General features: G+C 40.4%; 1 protein-coding gene across 1 annotated transcript in view; it reads left to right on the top strand.

Moving 5' to 3' along the window:
- Window positions 1-13,455, top strand: part of ogdhl (oxoglutarate dehydrogenase L) — a 101,283-nt gene extending 87,828 nt beyond the window's left edge. The window contains exons 22-23 of the mRNA XM_072282823.1: window positions 7,237-7,391; window positions 11,391-13,455. Of these exons, the coding sequence (XP_072138924.1) occupies window positions 7,237-7,391; window positions 11,391-11,511 (276 nt within the window). The 3' untranslated portion in view covers window positions 11,512-13,455. The remainder of the gene's footprint in view (window positions 1-7,236; window positions 7,392-11,390) is intronic.
- Window positions 13,456-13,990: the final 535 nt, after the last annotated feature.

Here is a 13,990-nt window from a genome sequence, read left to right as displayed (position 1 = left end):
TCAGATGTAAATGACAATATAGATCTACTATGTGTATATATCTGTTTTGGGAAAATATAACTTGTAATCACTAATTAACTAAGTGCCTTCACACTTCCATACCTCCTTCCTGATGGTAGCAATGAGAACAAGGCATGGCCTGAGTGGTGGGGTGGTGGGGGGGGGGGTCCTTAATGAAGGATGCTGCATTTTTGAGGCATTGCTCCTTGAAGATATCCGTCAGCCCCATTTTCCTGCTTTTTCCCTGTAATCTTTAACACCACTACTAATGAAGAACCTATCTACCACCGCCTGAAAATACCCAATGACTGTCTCAACAGCCATCTGTAGCAATGAATTCCGCAGATTCACCTCCATCTTGCTAAAGAAATTCTACCTAATCTCTGTAAAGATTATTTTTATCTTTCTCAACTAGTTTATAAACTAGAATTTTTCCCATTTTCTATCTTTCTCAATTGAGAAAAGCATGGACAGCAGGTTTATTACTTTACTACAAATAAATAAGGTAGCTTTTTGCATTTGCTATTTGTAGTTTAGGCATCTGGGTTGAGAAAACAGAAGTCTTGCCGGTATTGTTTTAATTTGGTTGGGAATGAGATGTGTGTCGTGAAGCATATTTAACTTGCTGTTTGTTTATTGCATCTTATTTGCACAGAACATTGCAATAAAGCTTAGTCCGAAGTGTCACGTATACGCAACCCTGTAAAAGTATCAGCAGCAATAGAACACACCTGGAGTCTGGTTTTGTTATTAACAAAACACTACTTTATTAGTAACTACGTCATATAGTAACTTTAACCAGGTAAATCAAGAGTTAACGGTGTTACGCATATATAGGTGTACATATATAAATCCCCAAACTGCTTCAGAGCAAGGGTGGTAAGAGTTACAGTCTTACGATGATATGTAAGAAAGTTCAGTTCAATTTTCAGGTTAATTAATGCGAGATACTGGTAATCCAAAGGCAAATGTTGTGAGAAGGCAATTACGTTGATATTCCAGATTCCACGGCAGCAATACAAAACAACAATAGCAGTAGGTTTTATCTCCGAAGTTGTTCCACTCCACACTCGAAGTATCACCAACAGTAGCTTATCACAAAGGGGACCACCTTCAATGGAACAACCACCCAGGCAAGGGTAGACACATCGGTAGATTCCACATGGTTACCCAAAACACTCAACGTGATAGCCACTTACCCAGTTCTACGACATACAAAATAACTCCAACAGTGATTTGCCACAGGGGTGCCTTTCTTCAGTGAACTACCACATCCAGACAAGGGTAAGCACACACGCAATATTCACAAAGGTTTTCCCCTTACCAGAGAACTCACTCCTGTGGATTAACTATGTGACAATCATACTTTCGTATTGGAGTGGAATGAAACTCACCCTTATGGGCTACTAGGAGAGAGTTCAAACAGTGAACTCTTTGTCACTAGGTTTCTTCTGTTTCAAACCTTCCTCTCCCCTCCTCTTTCTCTCTGCAAACTTCTTCTAGTTGCAATACTTTGTGAGAGTTGTTTATCAATACTCTGGATCAATCTCAACTCATTCCTTTTGGGTTACTGAAAGTTTAAACCAGCGACCTCGCTCACTGGTGTCTTTCATTGATCGAAACCATCTTGACTCTGAACTGTGTGTGTCTGTATGTGTCTGTAAGAGGATCATCTGACCTTGCTTATTCAAAACAAGCCGCGAGAAACCACAAACATTCATTGTCCATCAAACAACTCCACCTCTCTCACTGTAGTAACCAAGCAATTTTGTAGTCAGTAGAAATCCAAAAGTGTCCCAAAAGTCAGTCTCATTCTCTTGGCGTTTTAAAGTAACAGTCCACAGAAAAAATGAACCCTAGGACTATATAACAGGAGTCATAAAGATGACTACTATATAGGAAATGAAAATAGCAAAAGTTGTTTCAGTTGCTTTCCAGCTGTTGGCTGAGACACATGGCAAGAGATTTTCTCCAGAGAGAGTACATTCTACCACTCCAAACATCATGAATTCAAATAGGTTCATTGTTAATCCATTTAGATAGAAGGAGGATAAAACTGTATCAAAGTCTTCATTTCCACTAACTTTGAATTTTCGTAAGTGGGCTTTCCACTTGTCTGTTTACCCAACAAAAAGTTGTGTGGAACAGAATTTTATTCTAAAATGATTAGATTGATTGACAAGAACAAATTAAAGTAAGGCAGGACGAGCCTTAGAGTGGACAGAGTTAGAGTGGGCATTTCAAAGCTTGAGTGAGAGAAGGCAAAAAAGTTATAGGTAGCATTTTTTCCAACCTTCCCCCACAGTTTATGTTATTCCTCCTTTATATTTGCTCAGTTAGAACAGTAGAGATGCCTGGCAAGATAGTAGAATGCTCCTCTAGCAGACTGTAGGAAGGCAGGGAGACCACCAGTGTCTCTGACTACACCTGCGAGAAGAATAGCCGGCTGCAGCTTCTGACACTCTGCAATAAGGAGCTGGAGCTGGAACTGGGTAAACTGGATAATTCAGGAGACTGAAGAGGTGATGGATAGGACCTATAGAGAGGTAGTTACACTCAAGATACAGGACACAGGAAACTGGGTGATAGTCAGGAAGGGGAAAAGGAATAAACAGCCAATGCAAAGTACCCTTGCGGCCATCCCCCTCAACAACAAGTATACTAGTTTGGATACTGTTGGGAGGAGGGGGCGTGGCCAAAAAGAGGCAAGCTGTGGTGATAGGGGACTTGTTAGTTAGGGGAACAGAAAGGAGGTTCTGTGAACCTGAATGAGATTTCTGCATGGTATTTTGCCTCCTGGGTGTCAGGGACATCTTGGATTGATTACTTAACATTCTTAAGTGGGAGGTGAACAGTCAGAGGTTGTGTTCCATGTAGGTACCAGTGACATAGGTAGGAAGAGTGACAAGGTTCTACAAAGCGAGTTTGGGGAATATCGTGCTAAGTTAAAGGGCAGAACCTCCAGGGCCGTGATCTCAGGATTGCTATCTGTGCCACTTGCTAGTGAGGCCAGAAATAAAAATTATGCAGTTTAACACATGGCTAATGAGTTGGTGTAGGAGGGAGGGCATAAGATTTTTAGATCATTGGACTCTCTTCCAGGGAAGATGGAGCCTGTACAGAAGAGATGATTTGCACCTGAACTGTAAGGGGACTATTATCTTAGTGGAATGCACAGTGTGGTTTTAAACTAGAGTTGCAGCGTGAAGGGAACCAGAAGTGCCAGAACAGTTATTGGAGAGGTTGTGTAGGCAGATGTTGTTAAGACCTCAAAGTTAGGAATCAAAAAGTTGAGCAAGGTGTGACCATGTATTTCAATGCAAGAAGTATTGTAGGAAAGGCTGATGAGCTCAGGGCGTGAATCAATACATGGAATTATGATATTGTAGCTATTAGTGCAACTTGGTTGCAGGAGGGGCAGGACTGGCAGCTCAGTATTCCGGGGTTCCATTGTTTTAGACACGACAGAGCAGGAGGGATTAAAGGAGGAGGGATGGCGATAGTGGTCAGGGAAAATGTCATGGCTGTGCTCTATCAGGACAGACTGGAGAACTCATCTAGTGTGATGTTGTGGGTGAAGTTGAGAAATAGGAAAGGTATGGCCACATTAATGGGGCTATATTACAGGCCACCCAACAGACGGAGGGATTTGGAAGAACAAATTTGCAGAGAGATCGCAGACTATTGCAACATGGATAAGGTTATTATCGTAGGTAATTATAACTGTACAGATATTGACTGGGACTCCCAAAATATAAAAGGACTAGATATGATAGAGTTTGTCAAATGTGTTCACGAAAGTTTTCTTAATCAGTACAAAGAAGTCCCGGTGAGAGTATGTGAGATACTTGATCAGCTATTAGGAAATGAGACAGGGCGGGTGATAGATGTTTGTGTAGGAGAATACTTTGCATATAGTGATTGCAATGCCATTAGTTTCAAAATAAATATGCAAAAAGAAAGGTCTGGTCCATGGGTTGAGATTCTAAATTGGGGAAAGGCCAATTTTGATGTTATTAGAAATGATCTGTCAAGTGTGGATTGGGAGAAGCAGTTTTCTGGCAAACTTGTACTTGTTAAGTGGGACACGTTCAAAAGTATAATTTTGAGAGCACGAAGCTTGTATGCATTTGTCAGAATAAAAGGTAAAGATAATGTGTAGGGAGCCTTGGTTTTCAAGAGGTAGTGGCAACAAATTCCACAGATTTACCACCCTCTGACTAAAGTAATTTCTCCACAGCTCAGTTTTAAATGGACGTCCTTCAATCCTGAAGTTGTGCCCTCTTGTCCTAGAATCCCCTACCATGGGAAGTAACTTTGCATATCTAATCTGTTCAGGCCTTTAACATTCGGAATGTTACTATGAGATTCCCCCCCCCTCATTCTCCTGAACTCCAGGAAATACAGCCCAGGAGCTGCCAGACGTTCCTCATATGGTAACCCTTTCATTCCTGGAACCATTCTCATGAATCTTCTCTGAACCCTCTCCAACTTCAGTATATCCTTTCTAAAATAAAGAGCCCAAAACTACATACAATACTCCAAGTGTGGTCTCACGATTGCCTTATAGAGCCTCACCATCACATCCTGCTCTTATATTCTATACCTCTAGAAATGAATGCCAACATTGCATTCGCCTTCTTCACAGCCAACTCAACCTAGAGGGTATCTTGCACAAGGACTCCCAAGTCCCTTTGCATCTCTGCATTTTGAATTCTCTCCCTATCTAAATAATAATCTACCCATTTATTTCTTACACCAAAGTGTATGACCATACATATTCCAACATTGCATTTCATTTGCCACTTCTTTGCCCAAGACAAGGTGAAGGAGAGTCATAAGGAATTCTACAGATGTGATAAGAGCAAAAGATTAGCAAGGGACAAAATTGGTCCTCTGGAAGATCAGAACGGTAATGGTAATCTGTGTGTGGAGCCAGAATAGATGGAGGAGATCTTAAGTACATTTTTTTGCATCTGTATTTATTCGGAAGAACATAGAATCTAGAGAAGTGGCATCAACTTCATGACCCTATACAGATTACAGAGGAGGAGGTCTTTATTGTCCTGAGGCAAATTAGGGTGGATAAATCCCCAGGGCCTGATGAGAGTTCCCTCTGCAGGAGGCAAGTGCAGAAATTGCTGGGGCCCTAGCAGAGATATTTAAAACATCCTTAGCAACAGGTGAGGTACAGGAGGATTGGAGGATAGCAAATGTTCTGCTGTTCAAGAAAGTGCTGTTAAAATAAACCAGGAAATTACAGGCTGGTGGGCCTGACATCAGCAGAGGGAAAGTTATTGGAAGGCATTCTGAGGGACCAGATATATAAGTATTTGGATAGAGATGGACTGATCAAGAGTAGTCATCATGGCTTTGTGCATGTCTAACCAATCTTACTGAGCCTTTTAAAGAAGTTACCAGGAAAGCTGATGAGGGCAAAGCAGTGGATGCTGTCTACCTCAATTTTTGGTAAGGCATTTGACAAGATTCTGCATGGGAGTTTGGTCAAGAAGGTTCAGTCACTCGGCATTCAAGATGAGGTAGTAAATTGGATTGGACATTGGCTTTGTGGGAAAAGCCAGAGAGCGGTAGTAGATGGTTGCCTCTCTGACTGGAGGCCTGTGACTAGTGGAGTACCACAGGGATCAGTGCTAGGTCCATTGTTCTTTGTCCTCTGTCAGTGATCTGGATGATAATGTGATTAACTGGTTCAGCAAATTTGCAGGTAACACCAAGATTTGGGGTGTATTGAAACATAGAACATAGAACCATAGAAAACCTACAACACGATACAGGCCCTTCGGCCCACAAAGCTGTGCCAAACATGTCCTTACCTTAGAACTACCTAGGCTTACCCATAGCCCTCTATTTTTCTAAACTCCATGTATCCATCCAGGAGTCTCTTAAAAGACCCTATCGTTTCCACCTCCACCACCACCGCCACCGCCAGCAGCCCATTCTACACACTCACCACTCTCTGCGTAAAAAAAAAAAAAAACTTACCCCTGACATCTTCTCTGTACCTACTTTCAAGCACTTAAAACTATGCCCTCTTGTGCTAGCCATTTCAGCCCTGGGGAAAAAGCCTCTGACTATCCACATGATCAATGTCACTCATTATCTTGTACACCTCTATCAGGTCACCTCTTATCCTCCGTCGCTCCAAGGAGAAAAGGCCGAGTTCACTCAACCTGTTCTCATAAGGCCTGCTCCCCAATCCAGGAAACATCCTTGTAAATCTCCTCTGCACCCCTTCTATGGTTTCCACATCCTTCCTATAGTGAGGTGACCAGAACTGAGCACAGTATTCCAAGTTGGGTCTGACCAGGGTCCTATATAGCTGCAACATTACCTCTCAGCGCCTAAACTTAATCCCACGATTGGTGAAGGCCAGTACACCGTATGCCTTCTTAACTACAGAGTCAACCTGCTTAGCAGCTTTGAGTGTCCTGTGCGCTCAGACCCCAAGATCCCTCTGATCCTCCACACTGCCAAGAGTCTTGCCATTAATGCTATATTCTGCCATCATATTGGACAGTGAGTAAGGCTATCATAACTTCCAGCAGAATCTGGACCAGCTGGAAAACTGGGCTAAAAAATGGCAGATGCAATTTAATGCAGACAAGTGTAAGGTGTTGCATTTCAGTAAGACCAACCAGGATAGGTCGTACATAGTGAATTATCAGGCAGTAGAACAAAGCGATCTGGGAATACAGGTCCATAATCTTTTGAAGGTGGCATCACAGGTAAATGGGATCCTAAAGAAAGCTTTTAGCACATTGGCCTTCATAAATCAAAGTATTGAGTACAGGAGGTAGGATGTTATGTTGAAGTTGTAAATGACATTGGTGAGGCCTAACTTGGAGTGCTGTGTGCAGTTTTGGTTACCTACCTACAGGAAAGATGTGAATAAGGTGGAAAGAACACAGAGAAAATTTACAAGGACATTGCCAGGTCTGGAAGTCCCAAGTTGTAAGGAAAGATTGAATAGGGCAGGACTTTATTCCTTGGAATGTGGAAGATTGAGAGGATATTTGATATAGGTATACAAAATTAGGGGTATAAATATGGTAAATGCAAGCAGACTTTTTCCACTGAGGTTGGATGGGACTACAACCAGAGGTCATGGTTAAGGGTGAAATGTATTTCCTAGGAAGGAAATAAAACTGATAACATTAGTTACTGATTTTAATTTCTCCCCACAGTTGTATCAGTTATCATGTCTTCTGTTTGCAGTTGTCCCCATTCCCATATGACCTGTTGAAAAAAGAAATTGACAGATATCCTGACGCTGACATTGTCTGGTGCCAAGAAGAACACAAAAACATGGGGTACTACAACTATGTGAAGCCTCGATTCAAGACATTGTCACAGTATGAAAAATCAGTTCGGTAAGCACCTAGGTTTAAGCTTATAATTAAATTTCCTTCTTTTGCCGTAAGAAAAAGCTAACTGATGCAAACTAGAGAATGGATCTTGATTAGATTAGGTTTATTAATCACTTGTATATCGAAGCATACAGTAAAATCCATCATTTTTATTACTAATTAACAAATCTGAGCATGTACTGGGGCAACCCCCAGCGTCGCCATGCTTGCTGCGCCACATAGCATGACAACATTATGCAGCAGAACAACATGTAGTTGATATACAACAAGACAACAACAACAGCAAAACAAATCTTTCCTACCCCCTACCCCCACCCCGACCCCTCATCCTTGGGGCCTGCCGATTATGATCCTTGGTCTTGGAGATCATGATCTTCGTCGTCAGTGCCTTCCAACCTGACCTCCATCCTCAGAGAATCGCTGGAATCTGACATTTGGACCTGCTGTTGACCAATCCTTCAGATTGGTATATGCAGCATGAAGCCCAGTTGGCAAGGTAAAAACTCAATTCCCTTGGTTCACATTCCTTGGAAACATAGTAAAATGTTTACCTTGTTGTAACTCATAACAGTATTGGATCATTTGGCCCATCAAGTCCATGCCATCTCCCAGCAGAATGATTCCATTACTTCCATTCCTTCTTCCCTTCTGTCTCTGTGCCCCTGCAACCTGTTCTCTCACACACATGCCCATCAACACTCTTTGATTCTTCTGGCTATTAACTATATTAAGAAGAATGTAGTGGCTAATTAAGTTTACCTCCATGTCTTTGTGGAAGGAAACCAGAACATCCTGAGGAGGCTCACATGGTCGAGGCGAGAATGCAAAAACTCTGCACTGACATCTTTCTCACCCAGCATCAAACCTGGGTCACTGGAGCTGTGAACCAAAGTAAATGCCATGGGATGTTTACTGCCCACTTGAAAGACATGTCCTCAGTTTAACACCTCTTCCAAAAGACATGTAACAGTGCATTAAAAATGGCAGCCTAAATATTTGCCATGGGTCTTGAACCTAGAATTTTGAGACATACAGGCAGGAGTACAAGCCATTGAGGCACATAATGAAATGTGATTTATTGAAATGTCGTCATGTGCTAGAGCTAGATTGCAAGTTTAACCATTTGTTCTCTCTGCAATTACAAGTGTTAATATTTGAGCACGAGCTACAGCACAGTACAGGCCCTTCAGCCCACAATGTTGTGCCTATCTTATAACCTACTTAAGATCAATCTACCCCTTCCCTCCCACGTAGCCTTCCATTTTTCTATCATCCATGTGCCTACTTAAGAGTTTCTTATGTCCCTAATGTATCTGCCTCTACCACCAACCCTGGCGGTGGCGTCTATGCACTCACCACTCTGTATATAAAGGCTTGCCTCTGACATCCTGCATATACTTTCCTCCAATCACTTTAAAATTATGCCCCTTTGTGTTAGCCATTTCTGCCTTGGGATAATGTCTCTGGCTGTTCCTTTGATCTATACCTGTTGTACACCTCTATCAAGTCTCTTGTCATCCTCCTTCCTTCCAGAGAGAAAAGTCCATGCTCACTCAATCTATTCCATTTAGTGCTGGCAGTTTTGCCCACACAGTATCCCCTAACTATCTCCAATTTAAAGAATGTTGATTAGAATCCAGGATCGTGTTTTAGTTAGTGTTATTTGATAAAACATTTTACCAATATCCTTCTATGTAGGTTAAAAATAAAACTATGCGATTTTTCAGGTAAAAAACCTACAAACCCCATTTCCAGAAAAGTTGGGATACTTTCCAAAATGCAATAAAAACAAAAATCTGTGGTATGTTAATTCACGTGAATCTTTATTTAACTGACAAAAGTACAAAGAAAAGATTTTCAATAGTTTTACTGACCAACTTAATTGTATTTTGTAAGTATACACAAATTTAGAATTTGATGGCTGCAACACACTCAACAAAAGTTGGGACAGAGGCATGTTTACCATTGTGTTACATCACCTTTCCTTTTAATAACACTTTTTAATCGTTTTGAAACTGAGGATACTAATTGTAGTAGATTTGCAAATGGAAATTTTGTCCATTCTTGCTTGATATAAGACTTCAGCTGCTCAGCAGTCTGTGGTCTCTGTTGTCTGATTCTCCTCTTCATGATGCGCCATACATTTTCAATAGGAGATAGATCTGGACTGGCAGCAGGCCAGTCAAGCACACGCACTCTGTGTCTACAAAGCCACGCTGTTGTAGCCCGTGCAGAATGTGGACTGGCATTGTCCTGCTGAAATAAGCATGAACGTCCCGGAAAGAGACGTCGCCTTGATGGCAACATATGTCTCTCTAAAATCCAAATATACGCCTCAGAGTCAATGGTACCTTCACATACATGCAACTCACCCATACCATGGGCACTGATGCACCCCCATACCATCACAGATGCTGGCTTTTGCACCTTTCGCTGATAACAATCTGGATAGTCGTTTTCATCTTTGGTATGGAGAACTGGATGCCCTTTTTTTCCGAAAACTAGCTGAAATGTGGACTCATCTGACCATAGCGCACAGTTTCACAGTCTTTCGGTCCACCTGAGATGAGCTCGGGCCCAGAGAACTCACCGGCGTTTCTGTATAGAGTTGATGTATGGCTTCCTCCTTGCGTAATACAATTTCAAGTTGCAATTCTGGATGCAGCGACGGACTGTGTTGAGTGACAATGGTTTTCCAAAGTACTCCTGAGCCCAGGTGACTATAATTGTCACAGTAGCATGACGGTTTCTTAGGCAGTGCCACCCATCCTTGCTTGCAAAGACTGAGCCTTTGATGAACGCTACTTTTATACCCAGTCATGATACCTCACCTGCTACTAATTAGCCTGCTTAATGTGGAGTCTTCCAAACCGGTGCTACTTGAATATTCTGTGCACTTTTCAATCTTATTTTAACTGTCCCAACTTTTGTTGAGTGTGTTGCAGCTATCAAATTCTAAATTTGTGTATATTTACAAAATACAATTAAGTTGGTCAGTAAAACTATTGAAAATCTTTTCTTTGTACTGTTGTCAGTTAAATAAAGGTTCACGTGAATTAACATATCACAGATTTTTGTTTTTATTGCATTTTGGAAAATATCCCAACTTTTCTGGAAATGGGGTTTGTATTTTTTTAGTTCTGTTCATATGCACTCAGTGGCCACTTTATTAGGTATAGGAGATTCATGGTCTGCTTCTGTAGACTATCCACTTCAAGGTTCAATGTGTGATGCACTTAGAGATGCTGTAATGCACACTGTTGTTACTGTTGCCCTCTTGTCAGCTTGAACCAGTCTGGGCATTCTCCTCTGACCTCTCTCATTAACAAGGTGTTTGTCCCCATAGAACTGCCACTCCTTTTTTTTTTGCACCATTCTCTGTAAACTCTAGAAACTGTTTGGAAAATCTCAGGAGATCTGCAGTTTCTGAGATACTCAAACCGCCTGATCAGAGTTCAAAGTGTGTGTACATTATGCAACCTTGAGATTCGTCTCTTAGCTAGCAGCCACATAACAAAGAGAACCATCAAACACCCAAAGTGCGGAGGAAAATAAAACAAATGCAAACAATAAGCAAGCAAATAGCGTTCTGAACTGAAGTCCACAAAGAAAGTCTGTCCATATACATTTAGTTCAACGCAGAACCAACCTGTCCTTTGCCCCAGGCCCCAATAACCTGACCTTTTCAATCTGGCCGGCGCCTAAATCGTTGTCCAAACATCGGGTTCAGTCGCCTCGATAAGTTCTGGCACCAATGATCATTTCACAGTCAAAGTCACTTAATGCCTATTTATTCCCTATTCTAATGTTTTCTCTGAACAACACTGAACCCCTTGACCATGTCTGCATGCTTTTATGTATTGAGCTGCTGCCACATGATTGGCTGATTAGGTAATTGCATTACTGAGCAGGGTGTACAGATATACCTTAGAAAGTGGCCACTGAGTGTGCTTGGAGTGAGAATCAAAATCTGCCATTTGAATTGATTTTATCTTCCCATAGGTATGTTGGTCGTGAACCTGCAGCTGCACCTGCCACAGGTAACAAGAATACACATCTTGGAGAGCTACAGCAAATCATGGACAACTCTTTCAATCTCAAAGCATCTGGGGATATGTTTTAGGTCAAATGGAAGAAGTGGCCATATGATAGGTTTTATTTCAGGGAAACTATACCTTACTGTGCTGTAAAAAAAAAATACTGCAAGTAATTACTGTTGATTTGTATTGTCTTTATCGCTGTTATTCATATAAATGAATCATTTATCGTTTTTACTTTGCTACTTGGGAGTTAAAACTGCTTTATATGCAAATTGGGGACTAGGCAGGACGTATTCTTCAGTCAATTTATCTATTATAGTTACCATTTTGGGGCTGGCTTAAATAACAGACCATATTAATATTAGCACTGTGCTTCCTTGTAAAAAGATCTTTAATTATACATACAACATTTGAACTTTGCCCGTACAGAAAAGCAACATTGTGTGCCACATTGCTGATAATTAAGGAATATTATATCAGTATTATAATAACAGGATACTTTCCTCAGACTATGGAGGCTGCAAATAATGATTTTAAAATGTAACATCTTGCATATACTGTATATTTAGGGGACTGACGTAAATACTCTTTTTTTTGTGTGGAAGAATCTATCATCAATGCAAGCACAGTTATTCAGGGAGGGGTAAGAGTTTATTTTTAAAAAGTCAGGCAAGGGAATTGCCATCAAATCACTATACAGAATCATTCCGTACAGTGGTTTTCTTTAAACCCTTACCGCTCCCTCTTAATAGAGAAATAGGGACCAGTGAAACACCTTCAATAGATAATAAACTATTGTATGTAATTGTGAATTCAGTTCATTCTGTTAGCAAAATTGACCTGATGAATGCTAGCATCAGATGTCAGTGTATATTCATCACCTTTGTCTTTGGAAGAAATCCCGCAAATCATTTACTCTAGTATTTTACTTCTAAATTAGATGCATAAATGTATTTCTGAGTGAGGCAATCTCATGCTCAAAAACAAAATTGGGGATGGTTTTGACTAGCTTTATTGGAGAGGTGCTAACTATCCCTTGTTAATGTACAAAAACATTAGGTCAGTATTCAAACTTGGAAACTTGGTTGAGCCTGTTATCTAGGAACAAAATGATGTCTGTTTTGGGTCTGTAGATCTTGCACCTACAGAGGAATATGATCACAGTTAATTCTATGTAATTGGTTACTGCTGTAGCAGCAGAGATGGGTGAAGGTTAATTGGATGGGGAGTGGCTGCAAAACTTTATGCTGACCTGTCACAGCATGGGGCTGTAAATGTAATCTCACAGTACACGTAAGGATTGGAATACAATTCTGGATATTTTAATTCCCAATGTCACCCTCAACTAACATTGACTAACCTCGAACAGCAAAATAATTGTTTAATCTGCTGCAGAGCTCTTACAGTAATGAGTTGCTTCATCTTATGAGAAAGGTCCAAAATAGAAATTTGACGGAAAAGCTATCCAAACTGTTACTGCAGTGTCTGCTTCTAGTGGTATGGAGATGATTAAATCCAGGTGACACTTTCTGAAAATTAGTGCTTTGCTATATCAGTTAACATTGTAGTCTTGAATGCAATGCAAAATAAAAATGAATTTAGATAGTATACTATATCCTTTGTTTGCTAATTTTAGCAAAAGGTTGATGTAAATATAGTGATTTTAATGGTTTAAAAGGAAACGTGCATACAAGTTGGTAAAGATATGTCAAAGATTCCATTGAGGCTCTTCAATGTATGAATGGCAAGTGAGAGCTAAGAATAAATATGCATGTGTAGGTGACAAAGAAACAACTGACAGGCATTTTTACACTAAAAGATTGATGCAGCCATGTAGGGTGTGCAGTGTATTTCCACTGGTGTTGGGGAAATGGACAATTTAAAAGCTGTATTTCTGCTGATTGTCTATACACGTAGAGCCAGCTGTTCAAATTGTGATTATTCAGCTATGAGATCTATCTGTATCAAGCTATTGGTCAACCCTTTTCTTCTTGTGCATTAAAGTCTGTTTTTGTTTAATCATTTCTAGTTGATTATTTTAACATATGCCAGCCATGATATCTGGAAAGAAAGCACTGTGGTGGCCTAATATCTGAATAGAAACATTCTTGCATTAGTTTTCCTCCAGAAAATAGACAAAGCCGAAATGAAATAAAAGGAAAGTTCCTCATCCATTTTAACATGTCCATCCAAAATAAAACTTCTATCTGGAAGTTTTGACATGAAGCCATTCCCTACTTGTGAAATCAGTGCGCTTTCTGGATACTGTTTACAACCGTATGTTGGATGTTGGATTCATCTTGTCTGCAAAACTTATCACAGTTATACTGAAATGCAAACAAAGGTCACAGAAACATGATTGATGCCAAAACCTGCAGTTTCCAGAAATCAATGTATCATGTCAATTACAGTAATTGAGCTTGGCCTCAGAATCAAAACTCCTTTAAATTAGATAGTATTTTTCCCCTATAATTATTTTATTTCAAAAAATAGTTTTAATATTGAAACTCTCATAAAGGTGGATATGGAAGCATGAAAAATTGGTTATTCTAATCATGTACA

The sequence above is a fragment of the Mobula birostris genome, chromosome 18 (assembly GCF_030028105.1).
Source record: "Mobula birostris isolate sMobBir1 chromosome 18, sMobBir1.hap1, whole genome shotgun sequence".
Taxonomy (NCBI): Eukaryota; Metazoa; Chordata; class Chondrichthyes; order Myliobatiformes; family Myliobatidae; genus Mobula; species Mobula birostris.
Note: the sequence above shows the minus strand (reverse complement) of the source record. Positions and strands in the feature narration are given on the sequence as shown.